The 24,915-nt window shown below is 36.9% G+C and overlaps 1 protein-coding gene across 7 annotated transcripts in view; it reads left to right on the top strand.

The window, feature by feature from the left end:
* The window catches only part of FOCAD (focadhesin), a 347,741-nt gene that overhangs the window by 48,731 nt on the left and 274,095 nt on the right, over window positions 1–24,915 (top strand). For 6 of the 7 annotated variants that reach the window (XR_012127690.1, XR_012127692.1, XR_012127691.1 and 3 more), the window contains exons 2-4: window positions 11,182–11,268; window positions 13,964–14,038; window positions 16,174–16,328. Coding sequence is in view for 4 of the 7 variants with exons in the window: in XM_073228431.1 (XP_073084532.1) it covers window positions 11,197–11,268; window positions 13,964–14,038; window positions 16,174–16,328 (302 nt within the window). In the remaining 3 variants the exon portion in view is untranslated. Of the gene's footprint in view, window positions 1–11,181; window positions 11,269–13,963; window positions 14,039–16,173; window positions 16,329–18,378; window positions 18,413–24,915 lie in introns of all 7 variants that reach the window. The other variant, XM_073228433.1, reaches the window with a different exon arrangement.

Raw genomic sequence — 24,915 nt, 5'->3', positions numbered from 1 at the left:
TATTCTACAGGTATCAAGGTTGGGAGGCAACACACCTTTTTAGAGTACCCTACTATATCAAGACCTTGGCTTTTCAGGCACACTTCATTTTGTTATTCATATGACCTTGTGAGGCAGGTGTCTCCATATTTAACCAATGAGGAAACAGATGCTGAAGTAGATTAACCTGTTGATTAATTAGTGGTTAATTAAGTGATTAATTAAGAAGTGGCTAGTACAGGGTTTACAAACAGGTTTGTTACCTTTGTGCTCCCTTCCCAACTCTATGCACTTTGCTCTTTATAGAGGTTTGTAAAATTGTAAGCATCATCAGATTAAAAATGTTTTCCCATCATCACTATAGGCAGTCTTAGGGTTTGCAAAAAAATATATATGACATTGCTTCAGCATGCACTATTCATCTTATTCATTTGAACATTTTCAGAATGGTTTTTCTAGCAATATGGTGATTATGTTGTCTTGTGACTGTATCCATTCATGATTGGAATATAAGATACATTCTCCATGTTCATCTTGGGCTACACTGACTTATTTAACAGTAGACAAACTTACTACTTCCTGTAAAATTCCTTTGCTCATTTGATTTTCAGCTTTCATTAGTACTAAGAATGCAAGTTTAAAATAACTGAACTATAACTATTCCATTCTACTTGAACTTAATAATTTAGTTTTCATGGAAAATGAGGTTGATTGGTCAGTTAGCAGTAATCAAGAAAAATGTTGCCATTTACTTGTAATCAGTCTACATAATTCTTTTCGAGAGTAAGACTTTTTATTTTGGTGTGAACTTTCCCAGGAATCTAAATGGGAAAACTATAATGCTTACATTTCTCCTTCAAAATGGAGGAACTTTTTTAATGGTCTAAAGTTAATCGAATCTATCTAGTTACGTTACATGTGACTTCTTTTCAATAGTACTCTTTCCATTAAGCATTGGTAAAATGGCTAACAAAGTCATCTTTTACCATTTCTAGAACTTTCCTAGTTTGCTCACTTTATAACACACGTTAATGATGGATTTTATGTTTGCAGGGATTTGTGTTGCAGAACGTCACCCTCTGTTTTTAAAGAATGTGTCTTAAAAAAGATTATTTAAGATAAACTGGAGAAAATATTGTAACAAATTAGGCAGTATTTAAACTGTGACTTTGCTTCTTAATGCCTTGTTCTCCTGAACAGCAATCAATTCTAACTTGGAATATACTGCCTTTGATCTTATTTTGGACTCCCATTTCAGAATCTATGAGTAAGTAGCATGTGATATAACTGAGAAGGAACTAAGTTGTAAAGGCAGGAATGTGATTACAATTTGATGTATTTTGGTAAATTGCAACCTGTGAGTGTAAGATAAATTTTAGCCAGAATAAGCAGGCAAAGAGAGGCAACAAAGGGACAGGTAATTTATTTAAATACCCCCGGGTGAGGTTCTGTGGCCTTCTTGTCACAGGCCAGAGAAGTCACGCCCAGTTAGGGAGGTGGGGGGCTTATAAGGGATTAGGAGGGGGAGGAGTGGGCAAGCTATCCTAGGGGGTGTGGAGAGGTATGATTGGCTAAAGGTGACTTAATAGACAACTAGAAACGTTTTTCTTTCCAAGAGGGAGGAGGCTGACATCTGGGTCTTAGTTGGCACATCAGGATGGAATTCAGGGAGAGCTGTCCCCTTTCCATATACGCACGGACTTTGGGGTCTGGTCTGTTCTCCCCCTATGGCATCTCTCTGTTCTGTTTGCATGTCCTTGTTTTTCCTTTCTCCAGCCTAACAGTGAGATCATCAGAACTCATACTCACCTAAATTTTCTCAGGTTGAACTATAGATCTTAAAATTCCTGGGACATGATGCAGTAATGTGAAACGTACTGGTCATGCCTCCTGGTCCTGATGGTCCATGGAAACTCTGGGTCAAAGTGAAGAAACTTCCCTTCTCACCTGAATTTCCAGGCTGATTTGCCTTTGGCAAGTTGCTAAACCTCTGTGACATTCAGTTTCTTCATTTCTCCAGAGGAAAAAAGTAGGAAGGGAGATGGTCTCAGGTTTACTATATTATTTAGGGAGTGCCACCTACCACAACAGAGACCCCAAATGTAATGGTTCAACAAAGTAGATGTTTCTTTATATATCATGTAATAGTTGGAGTTCCAGGTATGTAGTTCTGCTCCATGCTGTCATTTAGGGATTCAGGTTCCTTCCATCTTGTTCCTTCAACAGTGTCTTAGAGGCATTGTCTTATGCACATGATTGAATCTGCATTGTTGCTAAGACCTGATTTTGGTTGGGAAGAGTGGAGGGAGCAGGCTGTAGCCCAGAAGTGGCACATCACACCTACTTAAACACCACTGGAGAGAACTCGATCATACACATGGTCATTCCTAAGCATACCTGAGGCTAGGAAATGTAAAGAAACTGGACAGGCTATAGTTTTATTAATAGAGAAAAAGGAGAGCACAGATACTGCAGAGTAGTTAGTCTCTGCCATGCCTGTGTCATGCCTGTTTTCTCTGATTATAATATTGACCCAGGGTCTTTGTCACATCATTTAGTTGCCCTGTGCCTTCCCTTGATTTTGAAATTACTGGCTAACATAGAAGTATTTTCTAATCTCAGCTTAATATAATGATAATTAGTGATTTCTTTGAGAATATAACAATTAAAAATTACTATTTTCTTACACTTGGTCTTCAGTGTTAAAAACTTCCCATTGTGATTTCCCCATAATCTTTCCATTTTTATATATCATATAGTTAAGAGGGCTCTAATTGTCTTATCCTGTTAATTTGAGAGTACAGGTGGCAGTGGATTTTGAAGCTTTCAAAGCCAGAGCTGAGGCTAAACTTGAATTTCAAGCAGATTTCAGGATTTAATGCAGGGGAATGAAACAGAACCCAGCTGCCAGATCCTAGAGAGGATGTGCAGAAATACTTAGGGACTGAGAAGTGAGGTGAGAAGCTAAGCAGGCAGAAGGACATGAAAGATACAAATATTGGATAGATAGCAGAGCAAGGTGGGTGGTTGAAAAGTATAGACAGTTTTTTTTCTTCTTTTTTAAGGGGCACAGTAAAGCAACTTAGAAGGATCTGGAATATATCCTTGAGCCAGTCTTGATAAACTTGTTAAGATCAGCTCAAATCTATTGATGGTGCCCATCAGCTTTTCTATAAGCCATTCACAAAAAGAAGTGTTAGAAAGAAAAAAATGGTCAAAATAAGTGTTTAAAAATCTTAAAGGCTGATGGATCCATGGGTTCATTTGTGAGAAGAGACTAAATAAATGCGTACCTGATAATTGGAATAGTTGATAAAGTGTTTGAAAGAAAAAACAGCCCTTGATTTTGTGTCTCTGAAACATAGGGTCTCATATATGTGAATGAAGTTTATATTTTTATCTGTATGCTAGTGTGACATTGCCTATGTAAACTAGTTTCAAGAATGTACTCTCTATAGCCCTGACTTTACGTACATTGCTGCCCTGGGCCCTTCCTATATTGAAATTTAGTCGTCAAGAATGCTCCAAGTCAGTCTTTATCTGTGACCCTTGGGTACTGCTCTCCGCCCCCCACCCCCAAATAACTCTGTATAATCCTGCTGGGTCCTTACAACATTTGTGAATGTAACTGGCTGATTTTCTCTTGTTTTTCAGATTGTGTCCTTCGTATGAAGTTTGACACTAAATACTTCTGTGTGATATATAGTTGTATATGTTCAAATCCTAGAGAAACTATTGAGTGTTTTATCTATCTGCTGCCTCTTTGTTACCTCTAGAGTTTAATTGGTAGATTTATTTTCTTGAGAGTAATCTTAAGGGGCTGAAACACCGGGGCAGATAAGATGATAATTGCTTAAGTTAACAAATGCTTTGATTCATTTGGAACTTAAAGACCTCATTAAAAATTCTCTTTCTGATTTAGATTTAGACTGACAAGAAAGGCGCAATGGCAGGCTGGAGATAAATCTTTTAGAATCAACACTGTATTTTTTTGTAAATGTGGTTTATGGAGCATATTGTGTCCAGTTTCCCTTTAGTAAAGAATGCCATGGTAAGAAGTGATATATAAATTGTTTTCTTTAATGTATAAACACCCAAGGGAATTAGATTAAAAATAAAGTAGGGCACATAATACATTGCCAGTGCTAAAGCAAGCGTATGCACACTTTTTTGAAATTCCCAAAGAGAATATAATGTTTTGATACCTTGAAAGGCCAAATGGTTGTGATTTACCTTGAAATATAAGTCTCCAGGAGATGAAAGACACTTGCAATTTGTAGTCCAAGGATAGCAAATCAAGGATGCTATCAAATCATATTGCAGCTTGGGTGGTGGTTTTGAGAATGCTTAATGGCCATTTATTAGAAAAGATAAGTTACTATAGATTTAAAAAGTATATTCATTCTCTAAAGTGTCATGCTGAAATAAGGGCTGTCTTTTGTAAGCTGAAGTATTTGTTGTCTGTACTTAGGCAATTTTGGTAAAAACAATACTCTTTTACTCCATTGGCCCACCTGCTGGAGAGAAAGTCATCTTTCTGTGTGGTTTGCCTTCTTCCCTGCCATAATACATTATTAGCCTAACAAGCTGCTCAACTTGCTCCCAACGCATTTTGGAATTCCGCCATTCTAGGCCTGGATCAGAGTTATATATAAACCCACATTTTTTTCTGTTTAGCTCTGTCACTGTTGGCATTTGGGTAAGTCTATTCCATGCTGTTTATAAGTCTGCTTCTCTGAGTATTCTAAAATCTATTTTCTATTGAACTAAATTATTTAGATCATCAGAAACTCTGTACTTGGACCCTGTTAGCTTAGACATTTTTGCTGAATTACATGTTACGTTATACCCATGGCTTTACTAGGGTTTGTCTAAAAAGATGTAATGTAAAATTCCCTTTTGCTTGTGTTATTTGGAATATTGCTTATTGTATTACTCTGTATTACATATACAAAGTCTAATGTGAGAAATTCCTTGCAGAGTTTAGAGGCCCCAAAATTTTGTGTGGTTGACAAAGTGTACTTTTCCATTTTTTAGAAAACAAAGGATGTATAATTTAACTTACTTATATATTTCCCTATACCTAGAAGCACAGGGCTAAGTTTGAATGCAAATTTTAGCAATTGCATCAAAAAATTTTATGAATTGACTTAAAAACAGTCATTATGTAAATCAGGAGCCAGCAAACTATGGTGCACCCACCTCCTGATTTTGTAAATAAAGCTTTATTAGAGCATAACCTGCTCATTTGTTGATGTGCTTTCTACAGTTGCTTTCATGCTACAGTGGTGGACTTGAATAGTTGTTATCAGGGCCTTGACTGAAAAATATGTCCAATCTTAATGTAAAGTCACATGATTGTGTGAATCAGAGCAAATGTAGTAGTTCTGAAGGAATATAAAGCAAGGTGATTGCTATAAGATGTGGCTACTTGGGTAAGGCTTACCAGAGAAGATGGGCTATGAAGAAAATCTCATCTTTAAATGGTGGGAACCTAGAGAGAAGGGTGTTTTATGTGGGAGAGAAGAGCATAAGTAAAATCCTTTAGGAATGAGCAGATTTTTTGCACATGGGACTATTTTGAAAACTGTTCTAGGCAGATTGAAATTAGACAGTAGTGAAAATGAAGGTGAATGGGTGAGACTGTTGAAGGAGAGCTTAAAAGCTAGGAATCAAAATTTTCATTTAACCTGATAGGCAATTGAAAACCTTCTCTGAATTCCTCACAGGGAAATGGAATAATGAAAATAGCATTTTAGGACAGTTAATCTGACAGCATTGTGTGGGATGGACCGCACAGTTACTGAAGTCAGCCTGGCATAAGGAACTAAGATGAAGCAATTGAGGATTAAAAATAAAGTTTCTTCCTAGCCATGGCAATTAGACAAAACAAAGAAATACAGGCAAGCCAGATTGGTAAAGAAGAAGTCAAACTGTCACTATTTGCAGATGGCATGATATTGTACATAAAAAACCCAAAAGACTCCACTCCAAAACTACTAGAACTAATATTGGAATTCAGCAAAGTTGCAGGATACTAAATTAATTCACAGAAATCTGTGGATTTCCTAAACACTAACAATGTACTAACAGAAAGAGAAATCAGGAAAATAATTCCATTCACAACTGCATCAAAAAGAATAAAATACCTAGGAATAAACCTAACCAAGGAAGTGAAAGACCTATTACCCTGAAAAATACAAGACACTCTTAAGAGAAATTAAAGAGGACACTAACAAATGGAAACTCATCCCATGCACTTGGCTAGGAAGAATTAATATCATCAAAATGGCCATCCTGCCCAAGGCAATATACAGATTCAATGCAATCCCTATCAAATTACCAACAGCATTCTTCAACAAACTGGAACAAATAGTTCAAAAATTCATATGGAACCACCAAAGACCCTGAATGGCCAAAGCAATCCTGAGAAGGATGAATAAAGTGGGGGGGATCTCACTCGCCAACTTCAAGCTCTACTACAAAGCCATAGTAATCAAGACAATTTGGTACTGGCACAAGAACAGACCCACAGACAAGTGGAACAGAATAGAGACTCCAGATATTAACCCAAACATATATGGTCAATTAATATATAATAAAGAAGCCATGGACATACAATGGGGAAATGACAGCCTTTTCAACAGCTGGTGTTGGCAAAACTGGACAGCTACATGTAAGAAACTGGATCACTGTCTAACCCCATACACAAAAGTAAATTCGAAATGGATCCAAAACCTAAATATAAGTCATGAAACCATAAAACTCTTAGAAAAAAACATAGGGAAAAATCTCTTGGACATAAACATGAGCAACTTCTTCATGAACATATCTCCCTGGGCAAGGGAAACAAAAGCAAAAATGAATAAGTGGGACTATATCAAGCTGAAAAGCTTCTGTACAGCAAAGGACACCATCAATAGAACAAAAAAGCATCCTACAGTATGGGAGAATATATTCATAAATGACAGATCCAATAAAGGGTTACATCCAAAATATATAAAGAGCTCACACACCTCAACACACAAAAAGCAAATAGTCCAATTAAAAAATGGACAGAGGAGCTGAACGAACAGTTCTCCAAAGAAGAAATTCAGATGGCCAACAGACACATGAAAAGATGCCCCACATCGCTAGTCATCAGAGAAATGCAAATTAAAACCATAATGAGATATCACCTCATACCAGTAAGGATCGCCACCATCCAAAAGACAAACAACAACAAATGTTGGCGAGGTTGTGGAGAAAGGGGAACCTTCCTACACTGCTTGTGGGAATGTATGCTTGTTCAACCATTGTGGAAAGCATCATGGAGGTTCCTCAAAAACTCAAAATAGAAATATCATTTGACCCAGGAATTCCACTTCTAGGAATTTACCCGAAGAATACAGCAGCCCAATTTGAAAAAGACAGATACACCCCTATGTTTATCACAGCACTATTTACAATAGCCAAGAAATGGAAGCAACTTAAGTGTCCATCAGCTGGTATTGTGAGGGGAAGGGAAAAGATGGACTGGAATGCTGGCAGTACATGAATGGATAAAGAAGATGTGGTAAATATACACAATAGAATACTATTCAGCCATAAGAAGAAAACAGCTCCTACCATTTGCAACAACATAGATGGAGCTAGAGGGTATTATGCTTAGTGAAATAAGCCAGGCGGAGAAAGACAAGTACCAAATGATTTCACTCATCTGTGGAGTATAAGAACAAAGAAAAAACTGAAGGAACAAAACAGCAGCAGACTCACAGAACCCAAGAAGGGGACTAACAGTTACCAGAGGGAAGGGACTGGGAAGGATGGGTGGGAAGGGAAGGATAACGGGGGGCGCAAAAAGAAAGGGGGCATTATGATTAGCATGTATAATGTGGGGAGAGGCACGGGGAGGGCTGTGCAACACAGAGAAGACAAGTAGTGACTCTACAGCATCTTACTACACTGATGGACAGTGACTGTAATGGTGTTTGTTGGGGGGACTTGGTGAAGGGGGCAACCTAGTAAACATAATGTTCCTCATGTAATTGTAGATTAATAATACCAAAAAAAAAAAAGAGTAAAGTTTCTCAGATCAAAACCTTGGGAGTCATCCTTGACCCTTCCTTTCTCTTTTAGCCTTGTCGAATCCATTAGCAGCCACATTGGCTCTGCCTTCAAATAGATCCAGAATCTGGTCACTTCTCATCTCAAGTGATTCTATTAAAGTCTTACTAATATTTTTCTGTAATCATAGAAATAATTAGAACTCATTTCTAATTTTAGAGATGGAGAGGAAAGGTAAGACTGAGGTGCTGGAAAGAGTGAAGCTGACTTTGTGATGGGATTTTCAGCAAGATGGTGCAGGAACTTGTGAGGGGAAGGGAAAGATGGACTGGAATGCTGGCAGTTTTTATGAATGAAAATATGTGTTGTGTTTCTGACATCTTCAGTTTCCAGTGTTTTGGAGTCTTATAAGACAGAGTGGGGAGATATGAAGTAGGTAAAGGCTCTGGGAGTTTATGTGAAGGAAGAGAGCATAGGCAAGGGGCTTGGGAGTGCCTTCAGGAAGGAAGCCGGAGCTCAAGAAGCCCAGTGGACAGAGAAATAGGAGGAGTTGGTAGAGCAGTGCTTCCCCGTGTGATCCCAGAAAAGGCTGGGTGTATAGACTGTTAACAGGTATTTCTTTTTTTTTCCAGTGAGTATTTTTTTTTTATTAAGGATCATTGATATACAATCTTATGAAGGCTTCACATAAGGAACATTGTGGTCACTACCTTCACCACTTATGAAGTACCCTCCCATTGCAGTCACTGTCCATCAGCGTAGTAAGATGCTACAGAGTCACTACTTGTCTTCTCTGTGCTGTACTGCCTTCCCCGTGACCCCCCCCTACATTATGTGTGTGTTAACAGGTATTTTCTATACAAAAAATTTCCATAACCAGGTAAGTTTGGTAAACTCTGGATTAAGCAAAGTTAATCAAACTTCTTGCTTTAGAATCTCTTATATTCTTTAATAATTAATATGCATGATTACTTGTATCTTCAACTAAGATCTATCCCTCCAATTATAAATTCATGTATCCAACGTGAATCTGCCTGACATCTCTGTGCTGAATGTCTATTAGATATCTGAAACTTACTGGTACAAAATGAAATTCCTGGTCTTTCCCCACAAAACTTGTTTTCCTATCTCAGTTGATGGCAGCTCCATCTTTTCCTTTTAGTTAAAAAATGCCTTGGTAAGTGGTATATAAATTGTTTAATATATACAGTGCCCAAAGGAATTGAGATTAAAAATAAAATTGCCCAGATCAAAACCTTTGGCATCATCCTTAACCCTTTTTCCCTTTTATGCCCTACTCTAATCCATTGATAACCACATAGGCTCTATACCTTACAATATAACCAGAATCTGATCGCTTCTCATCTCAAGTGATTCTATTAAAATCTTACTGTTTTCACTTAGGGCAAGTACATCAGTCCTCCTGATGGCCTATAAAGCCTGTTATGATCTGCCTTCTCATTGACTCTAATTTAGCATTCGCTTCCTCCTCCACTCTGCTCCTGACTCCAGTCTTTGGTCTTCTAGACCAGGCCTTAAGTGCTTTGTGAGCTTGGGGTTTTTGTGCTCCCTGTTTCCTGTGCCTGTGACATTCCCCTGGCATCTGTCTGCCTAACTCCCAAATGTCATCCTTTCTAGGAGAGGCTTACCCTGACCACCATATTTGAAATAAAGTATGTGCTCCCCACATTTTTCATACCCTTTCCTCTATCTGCTGTACTTTTTTCCCCATTCTACTTTTCATCTAACTTGTTTTTTAATGTACTGTCTGCCTCTTCCTACAAACTTAAGCCCCATGAGTGTAGTAATGTTTGTCTATTTTGTTCACTCATATAGCCCAAGTACCTAGAATAATGCTTGACATACAATAGGCACATAACAAGTATTTGTTGAATGAGTGAATGAATCTTCAAGATGCCAATATATGTCCCTATAACATTCAAGCCCCCGCCTCCTTGTGGAGAGCTTTTTATTCTGGGTTTCCCAGGAACACACCTTGGGAAATTCTGTTATGATGTCTTATGAAATTCAAAAGAAAAGAAAATTCCAAGAAAGGTGAGATTGACACAACTGGGAAGTTGAAGAAATTTTGACCTGCTTAAACCGAGTAGGTTTAGATAGGAGACAGAGTTTGTATTATTTAAATACATTGTTATAGTGCCATGAAATGTCAAATGCAAGGGAATAAACCTGTACCTAGATGTTGAAGAAGAAAACTCGGATAAATATCCATTCAGGGAGTTTAGCTTTGAAAGAAGGGGAGGAAAGTGGTTAGAACGAGTTGCAGGTTCAGCACGCGGTGATCAGGGAAGCTGGTTTTGCCACCTGTTATTTTCATAAGGTAACCTAGAATACTATGCTGACATAATTTTTTTTTTAGTTATATTGTAATAAAAAGGTGATAAAGCATCCTATTTTTCAAAGTAGTATAATTTGGTGGGTTCTGTGCTGTATGGAACTAGATAAAAGGGGATCCTTAAATTGCTCTCATGAGTTCTCTGCCTCCACTTCATCAGCTTGCCTTCTTCCGTCTTTTTTGCATGCTTTTTTTTTTTTGAGAGCCTACTAGGAATAAGAGGTGTGGTAGAAATATTAAAAGTTGGAGCTAATTGCTCGTTCTTTTAGGAGACAGGCAATCTGTTTTGATGTGTGAGTTTCCAGGTGATTTCTGTACTTCCTTACAAAAGCTTACCTAGTCTTTACACTTGTCACTAGCAGTTGGATTAGTGCATAAATGAAGCCTGTACCAAAGTGACGTGTAATATAAACAATTTTGTGAAAGTTTGATTCTTTCTCCCTTAGAGATTTTGATCCATAAAACAGTTTCTATTTCATATGTGGCTGAACTTTTAAAATCATGTTATTTAGGCTTCAACTCCTGGATTTTTTTGGTTTCTATAGTGTGAATTTATCTGTTTCAGGATTAGCTGTAATGGGAAAACCAAGAGCGGTTGGACATATTTAGTTTATTTATTGGTCATGGCATTTGAGGGCTGAGGTTGTTGACAGTGAAGGGCATGCCAGTAATTACTCTGCAGAGCCCTGTGCTTTATTTCCGTTGTTGTCTTTGGAATGAATTACTTCCATGTTATTTGAGGAATAATTGGTTTGAACTCCTTTTCCGGAATAACAAATATTCTTTTGTTTTGGTTACAGAATCTTCATACATACATGAAAGAAGCAGACATGTCGGATGATATCAGGAAAAGGTTTGAATTTCCAAATTCTCTTATCCAATCACAGGTAATTTTACTTATTTAATTATTTTTTGTTCATGGTAACAGATGAACCTTTTTGGTGGATTGTTATTTGAACTTTCCTTTTTTAACATTAATATTCATTCTTCCATATATAGATATGTTAACTTTTTTATGAGTTAATTTGAAAATCTGTATTTGACATAGGAAAGTAGGTATTTGAAATTTACCAATCTCAGCTTCTACTTATCACACTTTTTCTTCTTAGAGATAATAAACCTTGATTAACCAGGAGGCCTCTGAATATATATTTTTTGAGCCTGTAATTATTGGGAACAGAAGTAAATGGTTATACATCTACAGGGTATAAAAGAGTAATATTTAAAAAGGTATATTTTAATCCCTGTACAACTACTAAGAATTGTAGATTTTTATAGTAATGATATTCAGCAAGCAAAATATCCTAGATTTAAAAAATTGATCTATATGTCAACTTAGGTAGGAGATTGTGATCATTTATTATTTTAGAGAGCTTTTCATTTATTAGGGTTAAAACAAAAAAGGGTTTTCTGGTAACCTTCAGCTAACTAGAAGCATTCTGGCTTATCAAGTACCATAATAGTTGACTGTCTTTTCTTGTGAGAGCAAAGCTAAGAGACCAGCAGAAGCCTGCCTGAAGACTTTACAACATCCAGTATCTTATGACTTATTAACTTCGGAGATGCCTGCTGTGGGAATTGACTTAGCTGGGTAGTGGGGAACCCTTCCATGAGGAGTAGAACACTCCTTATGCAAGATTCCCTTCTACCTGACTGGGTTGGAGTCATGTCCTGTGCAGCACAGGTCCTTACTGTGAAGAAGATGAAGGCGTGGAGGATACCATCCACAATTTTTATGTTTCTGTGTCCGGCTTCCCTTCATTAACATACATAATCAAGAAATGCCTATATGTGTTACTTTTAAATTAAGAGAAAAGTATATATCTATTGTTTAGTGTAGGATGTCTATTTAAGCTATTCTGTTAAGGAAAACTTTAGCAATTTAGGTTGATTTATCCTTAGATTTTTGTATTTTAAAATCAATTTTGGCTATATTCTCTGCTTTGTTAAAAGGATAAACTGAAAGGCAAATTAGAAAAATTGAACCTGGTGGGTATTGGGGGGGGATGTGTACCATTAAACTTCTTTTCTTTCTGTCCTTTTCTAAATGTGAATGGTAGCTTTTTGTCCTTGTTGTGTTTCATATTGGCTTTATTTGGTTCTTGCAACTGTGGCCTGTTCTCTGTGACTACTTCTTACTGTTATTTTGTAATCACTGTTCAGTGTTAGCACCACATTTCATTGATTTACATTTTTATATTTCACATTTTAACATTTCTCAAATTGGGTTGCATCTAATAACTGATGGCAGCAGTCATTATATACTTGGTATTGCCTGCACATTTGTGAACTTAGTCATGATTTTCTAAATGAGTCATAAAGAACACTTTCATTAATAGAAAATAAAAATTCTAAATTATAACGAGTATTGTATAACATGGATTAATTGACAGTCTTTTTTTTTTCTTTGTGGTACATAAGATAATGGTCCATCTTGCAGGTGGTGGCCAATTACATTCAATGAAATATGGTATATTTTGTAAATGGGAACCAAAACTGTTCACTGGTCCTCAATTCTTGTTATCCCTTTAACCAGAAGGTAAGGGACAGTGAATTGATCTAAAGTTAATATTTATGTAAATAAGTGACTTGTATTGCAAAACAAGCCATCAAGCATTGACATCTTAAATCATTTCCAATGTGTGAAGCATGAAAGAAATGGAGTGGGTGCTGTGTTTTATTTGAGCTTTTCTGGAGATTTTGCAAGACTTACAGGTGTTCATAGCTATATCATGCATTGGTCCCAAGGCCTGATCAATTGTGCAGTTGCAAACTTTTCCCCAGCCTGTATACAGAATGGCTGTCATTATTGCTAGCCTATACCTCCAAGACAGCAGTGCTGGGTAGTGCTGAAGAACTAGGAGAATGGAGGTGAATGGTAGGCAATAATGGTATTTATCTATTTATGTGATCAATACTCCTATGAGAGTCTTAGATTTTGTTTTTGGCTTTTTGACCAGAGCATAATATAGAAAAACTTCTGAGATTTATGAGACTGAAAGCTTATTAAAGGACTAAAACCCATCTGAAATAATAAAGATATTAAATCATAGAGACTACAGGAGGGAGAATGTTTGAGGTTAGGGGAGACATATTGGTTCAGATCTGTTTGGACCATAGTCATAAAGATGGGGGTGAGTTTTCTCCATCATCATTATCGGCATGATGAAGCATAATGGATTTCATTTAGATGCAAAAAGATGATGTAGAGTTCTCATTTGTCTCATGGTTTAATGGATTAAACAACCTTAAGTTATCATCTAAATGATAGCAATTTGAACTGAAAATCTAGCATCTTGACATCTATGAACTATAGTTTACTTATTGGGGATAAACACTGGGATAAAAATGCTTGTCTTGAGGGTTGTGATGAAGATAAGAAATTATGTATATGGTCTTAATTCAGTGCTTTCTATATAATGCACACTCAATGAATGAGAATTTTATTACTAGTTAAACGGTGTGGTATAATCATCCTCCTATCAACTATCATTGATATTAGTTACTTCCAAATGCCCTATTTGGAGAAATCTTCTGAAGGAATGTATTCATTAATTTTTGTTGTTGTTGTTCTTTTTTTAGGCTGTGGGTCGTCTTATTGCTGCAGTCCTAAAGGAAAATGGTCTTTCAGAAAAGATCCACCAATCCACAAACCAGGTCTGTGTATAACTTTGTCCTTTAGTTCTACTTAGATATTACTACCAGCTGGACCACATATGCATTTCCTTTGTTTCTTCCACAGTTTAAAACATTGCAGAAAAAATTTTTTTTTGGTTTGCCATGATTTTCCTTCAAATCCTTTTAAATGCTTAAGTTTGTTACAACAGACTCCAGGAATGAAATATAGAGGGGGTTAAAGGGAGTATTCTTATGACTACTAATGGATGGATGGAATGTGAGTAGGCATGCTTTAGAGAAGGTTGATAGGGTTACCTCTCAGGGAATATTTTTATTTATTAGAGAAGGTGAACATAATGGCTTTGGGTGTAGGAGATTTCTCATGCTTTAGGTAGCCCCAAATGTGAGTTCTAAGTTGGAAATTTCACGTGTTGATAGTTGGAGGTGGAGGAAGATTTCTTCCACTCACAGGGCAGGTAAATGCCATGAGTTGAAGCAATGTCAGCTAACTGAGATTTATACCACTTCGGTTTTGGTTGATCAGTGTTGTATATTTTGATATGCTGTTTGAAAACTCTGCTTAAGTAGGTGCTCAAAGGTAAACTCTATGGAGAAGATAGGTGATGGAATAATATTTTTTTTTACAACAGAAATAAATTGATTACTTTTTTCTTATATTCCTTTTGATTAGCTGCTCCAAGTTCATTTCTTTACAGCTTATGCTGCCATGTTGAAATAAGTGTAGGGGCATATTTCACTAATTGGCATTTATCGGGTATTTGTATGTAGTCATATAAATTAGGTTTTCTGAGAACTCTGATCTTAATCCTTCCTATAATCACATTATGTGCTCTGAGAAGATCTAGTGGTTTTACTTAAACTACCAGGATTTATTGAATGTCAACTCTCTGCAACTAAATGTTCCCTCTTAATAAAAGAAGGCTTACTTCCATGAAGACAGAGCATTACCTGAGGCTAGTTTTTTATTCATTTTTGTTTTGTTTTGTTTTTCTGGCTTAGTAATGGAGTAATAACATTTAGAACCCTCATCCATACAGATGAATAAAATTTCCTTCTTAATGAAAGAAATGGAATATAAATCTTTCTTTCCTATCAGTGACAGTTAATTGAAAAGGCTCTGAGAACCAGCACAATGAGTAAGTGGCATAATAATTTTTATTCTTTTAGTTATTCTATGGGAGCTGAGGATCTTAATTATTTTCCTCCAAATTTCCCCCATAAATTATATCAGGAGGAAGGAAAAATAGTTTCATAATTGGTTCTTTAAGAAAAAAAACCCAAAACTGAAACACACAAACAAACCACATGTAACTAAGCAGATTTAACTTACAGTGCATTAAAATACTGCTTTATTAGTGTGTACTTTTTTGGGGGGAGACAGGGTAGTCACAAGTCGTGAGAAAGTTATGAAAGCTAGAGTTTATCTTTTATAGGATTTTTCAAATAAAGAACTTCTTTTTACTTATGTGCCCTTCTGGTGCTTTTTTATCAAAGATGACAGATTCACAGTGAGAGGGGGAAAAAGTCACAGTCTCTTTCTTGAGCAAAACAGTTTTTCTAGGCTTTTGTTGGTAGCCATGGAACCAGTAACTTGCTGATGACATGTCCTACCTCTCTCTCTTCCCTCTAGATCCATATTGGACCATAAAATGAGGATGGGGATATTTTTGGGTCTTGTTGTGGTGCATGTAGGTGTTAGAGGTTGGCTGGAGAGCAGGACCATTTTATGAAAATGTTATTGCCATTTAGGGCTTGAAGCATTGGTATGATTTAGTGTTCAACTTAGACCACTTGACATGCTGATATTGTTGGTGTCTGGTTAAGTGACTTGATTAGAGCCCCATGCTAGAGCCAAGTCTTAGTTTTGATCTCCTGTTAGTTCTGTTGCGTTGCTTGCATTCAGGTCATACCTCTGTCTGTAGCCAGCCTTATTTTTCAGCTAAGACACCCAGAGAAAGAGTTGCTCTATCAGAACATATCTATTATCTCTCTAGGAAGACCAACTTTAGTTTGTTCTGTAAATGGTGTGGCAACAGCACCATCTTTGTATGGGAAAGCCAGCCTACTGGCTGATTACACTTTGATGAATGGCTGGGGTGTGTTTACATTTGCTGCTCATCAGAAGTGTCTTTTAATCACTGGTTTGGTTTCAGACTCCTGCTTTGAACTTGCTGTGGGAGAAGTGTTGCAGTGATAATGTGGTGGTTCGAACAGCCTGCTGTGAGGGTCTGGTGGCACTTGTTGCTCAGGATCATGCTGAATTCACCTATGTTCTCAATGGGATACTCAACCTGATTCCATCAACCAGGTACTCTCTCCTTCATGTTCGAGCAGTTAACAATTTAAATTCTTAGAAAAGAATTCACTGATTTGCCACTAAGGGCCAACATTCATTCACCTTGCTTGTCAGTTGTTTTTTTTCCTCTTAAAATGTCATGCAGTTGATGTTTCTCATGTGGAGAGAAATGCTAATTTAAACTCTGCAATTTTGGAATTTGTGCTCATTTGCTGTACTTTAGTTTTGGGGCTCTGCTTAAAAATTTATCATTACTTTTTAGGGAGAAAACAGCTGAGTAGTTTATAGTTACATAGTTTGGTATGACTCTATTTATTCCATTCACAGACCGAGGATAGTGGAATCACAAGGTGTAGAAGGGGCATATTCCATTCTGAGCTTCTCAAACACAACTGTATTGGAACCATCCTGTGGAAGTGAGCAGCTCTTGTAAAATGTTTCCTGGGAAGGAGATGCCACTCTTTCTTCAAAAAATGGTCCTGATTCATACCTCCTCAGATTTGCCTTCTTTAAATCATTTGGCCTTCTGCCTCCTTCTGCCTGCTCTTACCCCGTCCCCTGCCACCTCCTTGCAGGGTGGCTGTTCTCCCTGTGTTCTTCACTCCCCTTGGTTGGAGTCCATCACAGCTGAATAGTTCATCTTTTCTCTGCCTGCAGTGGAGGTGGTGCTGTAACTGTCAGTCAGGGGAAGATGCCTTCCTGGGCTTGCCCTCTAGCCTTTTAGCCTTTCTTCACAAATCTTAGATCATCAATTTGTATCTTTTCAGAATCTTGATTTTTCTTTATATGCTGCTATCTGTGGTTAGAAGTCCAAACCCTTAGCTGTGGTAAACACACCCTTCCCAAACTAGCCCAGCCTTCCATTCAACCTGCATTTCCTGCCACGAACCTTGCTCTGTACAGCTGTCCCCTCCTCCTGAGTCTGCCAGTGCTCTGCCTTTGCATGGAATGTTCCTTGCTTTCTCTTTCGGACATCATCTTCTTCATCCTTTAAGGCTTAGCTCAGATTTCACCTGCCCTGCCTAGATACTTTTCCCTTCTCCGTTGGGCTACTTGTTCTTTCACTTTTTCATTTGTTTGTTTAATCTGTATTTTCTTATCTAGCATACTCTTCAACAATTAGTAGGTGACCAAATATTTCTGAATCAGTAGGGATTTGATCATGGCTAAAAACTTACTCATTTTCTCTTTGTGTGCATGCCCACATATGTGCATACACACCCAAATGCTTTTAGAAGGTTCCTATTTTATACCCTTTAAAAATTAGTTTTGAGGAGGTTTTTAAAAAGTTAAGTTTTAATGTGTCTCTCTTTTTGTAATTTATTGGTTGACCAATCTTTGGCAACACTATCTAAATTTAGCCTTACCCCTTGTTTTTCAAATGCAGGTAATGGTGTTTGTTCCTCCCTAGTTTTCAAATGCCTTAAAATGCACAAACATAAAGTCTACTTGCATTGGGTAGTTTTGTGTTTTATTCATAAGTAAGACTATCAGCAGCCCTGGGGCCAGGGGGATGTCTGTTTATGTGATGGACGAGCAGGTTAGATTATACATTTAATTCCAGAAGATCATATTAGAGAATTGTGGTGTGGGCTATCCTTCATACATTAGCATAAGTCCCTCATCACTATTGTAAACTGAAAAGCATAAGCTTTGCTAATAGTGAATCAGCATATCATCTGTATATTATGATTTATCAGTAACCTTAGACTTTAAAAAATTTAAAAATGTATTTTCTGAATAGGCAATATATTCACATGGTAAAGTGTCTGTCTTCTTTCTCAGTTTCTTTTTTCAGAGGTAAAACTCCTCCCAGGTCATCATATTTTAAAGATGCTAAATGTCCATATAACTGAAAATTTATGTGTGTATATTTTTTTTTAAGAAAAAAGAATAGCCCATTATATGTACTATTCTTTATTTTTCAGCTTTCAGTAAAAAACTATATGTTGGATCATTTCTTAACATACATAAAGTGTTTCCTTTTTTCCAGCTGCATAATATTCCACTGTATTAATGTGCTATAATTTACCAATTCCCTATTGTTTTCATTTATTTGCAGTTCAAGGTCATGCTGCAATGAGTAATCTTACACAGTAAGTGACCATTAGTTTTAAAGGGTGTTTTGATATAGAAGAAAGCTTTGAGTTGTATAGTGAGCAAATATAGGAATTTTAATGACTGAAGGATCCTGGAAAAAAATTCTTTTTAAAAAGTTTCTTATCTGAGAATGCTCAGTGTTGTCTAAATTGTTAACCGCAGGGAAATGGAGACAGAAGTGAACCAATTTAATTATTGAATCAATTTGATCACGAAATGTGTTATTTATAAATCCTTTTTATTGTTGCCAGGTTTAGTAATTATTTGTGAAGAATTTTCTTTATTTGCTTTATTTCAAGTAGCAGAGCTTTGTGGTTTGTAGTGATTACAGAGACTATCCTTTGCATTGCTTATGTCTTAAAGCAAATGAGAACCAAATTTGAGAAGTGAAATTAAAAACAGGAGACCCAAACAGCCTTCTCCAAATGCTGCTCAGAGAATCTTCTGAGATAGAAAACCATCTTTTTCTTTGGGATCTAAAAGCAGGAATGACTGTGTCACTGTTCTATGCTTCCTGGTTGAGACATTTTAGATCTCTAGTTTCCAGTATTTAAATTTCTACTTGTCTCTGGATTTCTCTTCTTAAAATAGAAATATTAGAATCTTCTGGGAACAGAACCACATGTTGATTACTCAGGTTTGATGTGAAACAACAATCCTAAAACATTGTCTTTTCATTTTGCCTTCCTACTAGCCTAGCAGACTTCAGAAAGAGAGAGAAAGAGAGAGAGAATATGAAAATGAACGAGAGACAGAGAAGCAGCCTTCTATAGATCGATATTTAGAGAATATAGCTTCTGAAGCTTTCTCAGCATTGCAGTAAATGTTGAAAGCTGTAAGGAAAGATGAAATGAAAAGCTAGTGAGGTCATCTCTTCTAGCCTTATAACCTGTCCTTGGCCCTTTGCAGATCTAATCTATAAAATTCCCTTGGAACATATATGGAAGGGCCCCTGCTCCAACTCCAACCCCCCGTTTGAGAAACTGATCTAGAGCTGGCTGCATGGTATAGTCTAGCTCTGAAAACGGCTTGACATTTGCAAGGCTCTGGTTGTCTAAACTTCAGGGAGTGGCTGGGAAAGTGCCTGGCTCTTTTGAGACACTGTTTCCTTCAAAGGAACAGTTTGATGTCTAAGAGTGTTCTTGGTTCAAAGCTGAGGCAACATGAAACAATTGTAAACTAGTTTTTATAGTTTCTGTAAACAAAGAAATGGATTTAAGAGGTCTAAAATGTTCTTCTAATAAGTAGGGACATTGGAAAAAAAATTATTCCCTACGGAGGGTGAAGGAAAGAAGGGGACCACAAAGGAAACAGTAAGGAAGTTATTATCACCAGTTAAATATGAGTTTTGAAATAAAAACTGAAAATTAAAGTGAATATTACATACTAGCATGTGTTTTTCTTGTCCTTTAAGGAATTGTCTGTTTTAAGTTTAGATTGTGTTTAGTTTTGTTTATTTTTATTTTTACATTAAATTTATCCTGAGATAAGATTCCTAAAACAAGAAGTTTGCCTGTTTTTCTTTCCTTAGATTTCTCCCCGCTCTTTATTGCGCTGGCTTCTAGAAAGCTCATGCAGCCATTGTTACAGTTGCTTAGTAACGGGATTGTGAATAAAAACCCGTACTCTCCTGTGGAACCAGGTATTCAGTTTTCTATACTGAGATGTCATGACAGCCTGTAATTTCAGTTCATCTGCTTCCCCAATTGCCCCCTGCCCCCCTTCTTTTAAAACCCTGTTTGGTAGGACGGTTATGCTCTAAATAAACTAGCTTAACACTTGATTTGTGTGCCTTTTGTGCTTTCAAACACAGGGAGGGACCTCCAGTTGATATATTTGGGGAAAATAAAGCATGTTAAGGTGTGAGAGAGTAAACAGTATTTTCTGACATCCGTAAAGTCTGCTTTTTAACGAAATCTTGCATAGGATATTAAAAATGCCTTAGCGGTCCTGTCTAAAGCTGTTGGATTCAGCGAGTCTTTGATTACAGATTGATCAAGGTCCAGTTGGGTTTAAATGATTCTGGGAACTATTTGAAGTAAAGATTTAGGGTAATCTAATAAGGAAATTTTTGTCTCTCAGCGTCTTCATTTTTATTGATGATCCCGTTCCTTGAGAAACTTAATTGCTTTATTATCAGGTAGGAAATGGTTAGCAACTGAGGAGACATTGTAATCATATCTTTTATTATTGAAGCTTTTCTATATAGTTAGCTTCCTTCTCCTTATTTTATGTGGAAGGAAAAGTAGAACCAAAGAAGGGTGCTTTGTGAGGTTTCCCCGAGGTTTAAGGAAGACAATCTTAGCATGCTTTCATCTATAACTGGAGTGTCAGAGATTTTTCACAAATTTGTGATAGTGTCAGCATTTGTTAATATCTGCCTAGGTATCATTGCTCATTTAGCCCTTATCTGAGAGTGCTAGAGTTGCTGGACCATGTCTATTTCCCCATCTTGTCTTTTAAATATTCCTTGTAGCCATTTAGCTTGTTTCCAGATGTTCTCCTTTAATTTTTTCCAATCCTTTTTCTTTCTCTAAAATCCCGGAATCTCTCTCAACATGCAGCTCATAACCAGAAAAGTGATTCCAGCCACTTTTCTCGTCTGGGACATTCTGCCCTATTTCTTTCTAAGTCAGTTGATCTGGTTGGAGGCTTTGTTTGTCACAAAATCTTCCTTTGTAAGAGTCATGTGTTTAAGTTAAGATGTTTCTAGGTGATACAAGAGAACTAACTCCTGAAACACATGTTATTTTTATAATGGAAAATGTTTCAGAAGAAGTCAGGCTGTTCTCTGGTATTTAGAAAACAAATGAGTCTGTGCAACTTTCTAAGCAAAACCTTAATAGCATTGTATCTGTTAGATTCTTTTTTTTTATTATTCGTTTGATCTTTTTTTTTTGAAAGGGCATCTCTCATATTTATTGATCAAATGGTTGTTAACAACAATAAATTCTGTATAGGGGACTCAATGCACAATCATTAATCAACCCCAAGCCTAATTCTCAACAGTCTCCAATCTTCTGAAGCATAACGAACAAGTTCTTACATGGTGAACAAATTCTTGCATAGTGAATAACTTCTTACATGGTGAACAGTGCAAGGGCAGTCATCACAGAAACTTTCGGTTTTGATCACGCATTATGGACTATAAACAATCAGGTCAAATATGAATATTTGTTTGATTTTTATACTTGATTTATATGTGAATCCCACATTTCTTCCTTATTATTATTATTATTATTATTATTTTTAATAAAATGCTGAAGTGGTAGGTAGATGCAAGATAGAGGTAGAAAACATAGTTTAGTGCTATAAGAGGGCAAATGTAGATAATCAGGTGTGTGCCTATGGACTAAGTATTAATCCAAGCTAGACAGGGCAACAAAACATGTTAGATTCTTTTTTTTAAGGCTTATTTTGTGTCACTTTTTCAAGCTTGGGTTCCCAGAGTCTTTCTGATTTCCTCCTCCTCTTTCTGGCTCTCTTTTTGTCTTTTTTTGTATAATTTTATAACAAATGTAGAAGATGATTTGATCATTAATCTAGTGTTTAGCATTCTCTTATTTACTGGCGACTTACTGTGCTTAAGGATGACTAATTATTTTTTCCAGTTAAAAAGGAACTTGGCTACATCTGTACCATTTGTTCCCAGGATACCCAGGGATGCCCCCTTTTGGGACATTTGTGTCATTCTCTTCAACACAAACCCTTGTTATTTTCATCCCTGGTCAAAAAATTAGTATGGGTACTTCCTTGTACCTCATATTTGAAATATTTCAAAAGCAAATAACCTTTTGTAATCTTTTCAAAAGGAGACTAGGCATGCATGAGCAGTGGTTCATGTTGTAATGAAGTAAACCCTCTACGAAGGAAACCTGATAGGTGTTATTCATATGCACAATAGTAATTGTGCTATGTTTACCTAGTAAAAAGCAATTTTCTTGGGTGGTTTTAATTAGTATAGTTTGTACAGCTTGATCAAAAAAAGTTTTCTGTATCTTTTTTTGAATATTCAATATCATTATTGACCCACACTCCCTCTCATGATAAGATCTGGGTTTTGACTGTTAAGCCCAGTGAAAATTAAGGGTCCTTTTTGCATTCTCTTGCCACTGTGCTCGTAGCTCAGGCCTGCGGTTTCCTTTGCTCTCTTTCAGAGGGTTCTTGAGTCCATTCAGCTTATTCTGGCACCTACCCAAGGAAGGACTTTTTCCAGCTGATGTTCACTGCTGGGCTTCTGGCAGCAGGTTCCTGAGTATGTTAGCATTCTTTGGACTACAATTTATGGAAACCCACTTGCACTAGTTTGAGTATAAACGGGTGATTTTTATTTTATTTATTTTTTATCCCATTCAACTCAAGAATATGGATGCCTGACATGGGGAGGGCTGTGCAACACAGAGAAGACAAGTATTGATTTTACAGCATCTTACTACGCTAATGGACAGTGACTGTAATGGGGTATGTGGGGGGGACTTGGTGAAGGGGAGAACCTAGTAAACATAATGTTCTTTCTGTAATTGTAGATTAATGATACCAAAAAAAAAAAAAAAAGAATAGGGATGCCTGGGCCTCAGAAACAAATCAGGCACAGGCTTTATGTTTCTTCTCTCTTGCTGCAGTTGACTTTCTGCTTCTAATCCATAGGTCACTACCTGCTCCTGGGTTAAAAAATTTTATGTATAAGAGACAACCAGACTGAAGTTGGAATTTCTTAGCTACAATTACACATTTTCAGGGACCAATATGTGTGAGATGTGCATTCTTGGACCAGTCAGCTTTGCCAGGGGCTATGTATTTGTTTTCTAGCGCCGTTGTAACAAATGACCAGAACAAACTTGGTGGCTATAACAACAGAAATTTATTATTTCACAATTCTGGAGGCCACAAGTCCAAATCCAAGCTGTCAGTGGGATTGTTCCCTTTGGAGGCTGGGAGAATCCATTTCATTTCTTTCTCCTGGCTGCGTGTGGTTGCCAGCAAACCTTGGCATTCCTTGGTTTGTGGCTGCATGTCTCCAATCTCTGCCTCTGTCATTTCATGACATCCTTCTCTGTGTGTCTGTGTGTCTCTGTGTCTCAAATCTCTCTCTCTCCTTTATCTTTTTTTTTATTATAGCATATTGTTATAATTGTTCTATTTTATTTACTTATTGTTAATATCTTACTGTGCCTAATGTATAAACTTCATCATAGGTTTGTATGTTTAGGAAAACATCGGATATACAGGGTTCAGAACTGTAGACAGTTTTCAGGTATTCACTGGGGTTCTTTGAACATATCCCCCTTAGAAAAGGGGGGAACTGCTGTACTTAATTCAGGCATCATATAAGACTTCTATCTTGTCATATGTTTGCAATGCAATCTCCTTTATCTTTTGAGGATACCACTCATTGGGTTAAGGCCCACCCAGGATCATCTCATTTGCAATATCGTAACTGTATCTGTAAAGACCTTGTATCCAAATAAAGTCACATTCATTGGTACCAGGGATTAGGACTTAGATGTATCTTTTTTGGAGGACACAGTTTAGCCCTCTGTAGGCTGTGTCTTCATTGTGTGAACATATGTGTGTTCGGATCTCTTATACAGTAACTTTGAATGGGCAAGGAGTGGTAATTCCCAGAACAAAGAGGAGAGTCAAACATTATTGACAGGGAGTCTTCTGTACTGGGTTTAAACTTGTGGGAAAGCCCTGACTTTTGCTCTCAGCCTCTCAGCTCATCTCTAGCTTTGAAACAATTGTGTTTAAGTGTAAGTGACTGATACTAGATCAGTGTTGCTTTGACAGGGATAGAGGGAGGGGACATTGAGTGGCTGGAGAGTCATTGTCAAGGATGCCATAATTTTTTTACTGTGGTTTACAAGACGCTACCATGTTTTCTATCATCCTCATCCTCTAGAATATTTTTTTGAAATTACATGTTGCCTCTCCAAATAACAATAATGATAGAAACGATCACTACCTTGGTTGCCCTGAGGAAGGGAGGTGAAGGAAGGAAACTAGCTTGGAGTGTGACACAAAAAAATAACCTAGAACAATTTTGGAAAAAATAGATGTTACAAAGAAGAACACTTTCTATGATTTTAAAAACCTTACAGAGAAAATTTCAAAAATAAATACAATAATGTTATGAACCCTCATGTTCCTGTTACTCAGCCCAACAACCATTAACCCAGGGCCTGTAGTACTTCTATAACCCCATCCACTTCCATCCTGCCCATCCATATTCTTCTGGAGCATATCACTGACATTGAATAATTTCTTCTGTAGATTTTTAAGTTATACCTCTTTTAGAAAACCATAACAGTAATGTCATTACTACACCTGTATATATGTGAGTGGGTTCATATACTTTTTTAAATGTCCAGTGTTTATATATATATATGTATATATATACACACACACATGCACACACTTCTTTTTTTTATATAATTTGTTGGCTATCCAAATGAGAACAGGTTGTTAGGTCTTTTACTTCTGTACCATCTCCCCCTCA

Source organism: Manis javanica, chromosome 2 (assembly GCF_040802235.1).
Source record: "Manis javanica isolate MJ-LG chromosome 2, MJ_LKY, whole genome shotgun sequence".
Classification (NCBI taxonomy): Eukaryota; Metazoa; Chordata; class Mammalia; order Pholidota; family Manidae; genus Manis; species Manis javanica.
Note: the sequence above shows the minus strand (reverse complement) of the source record. Positions and strands in the feature narration are given on the sequence as shown.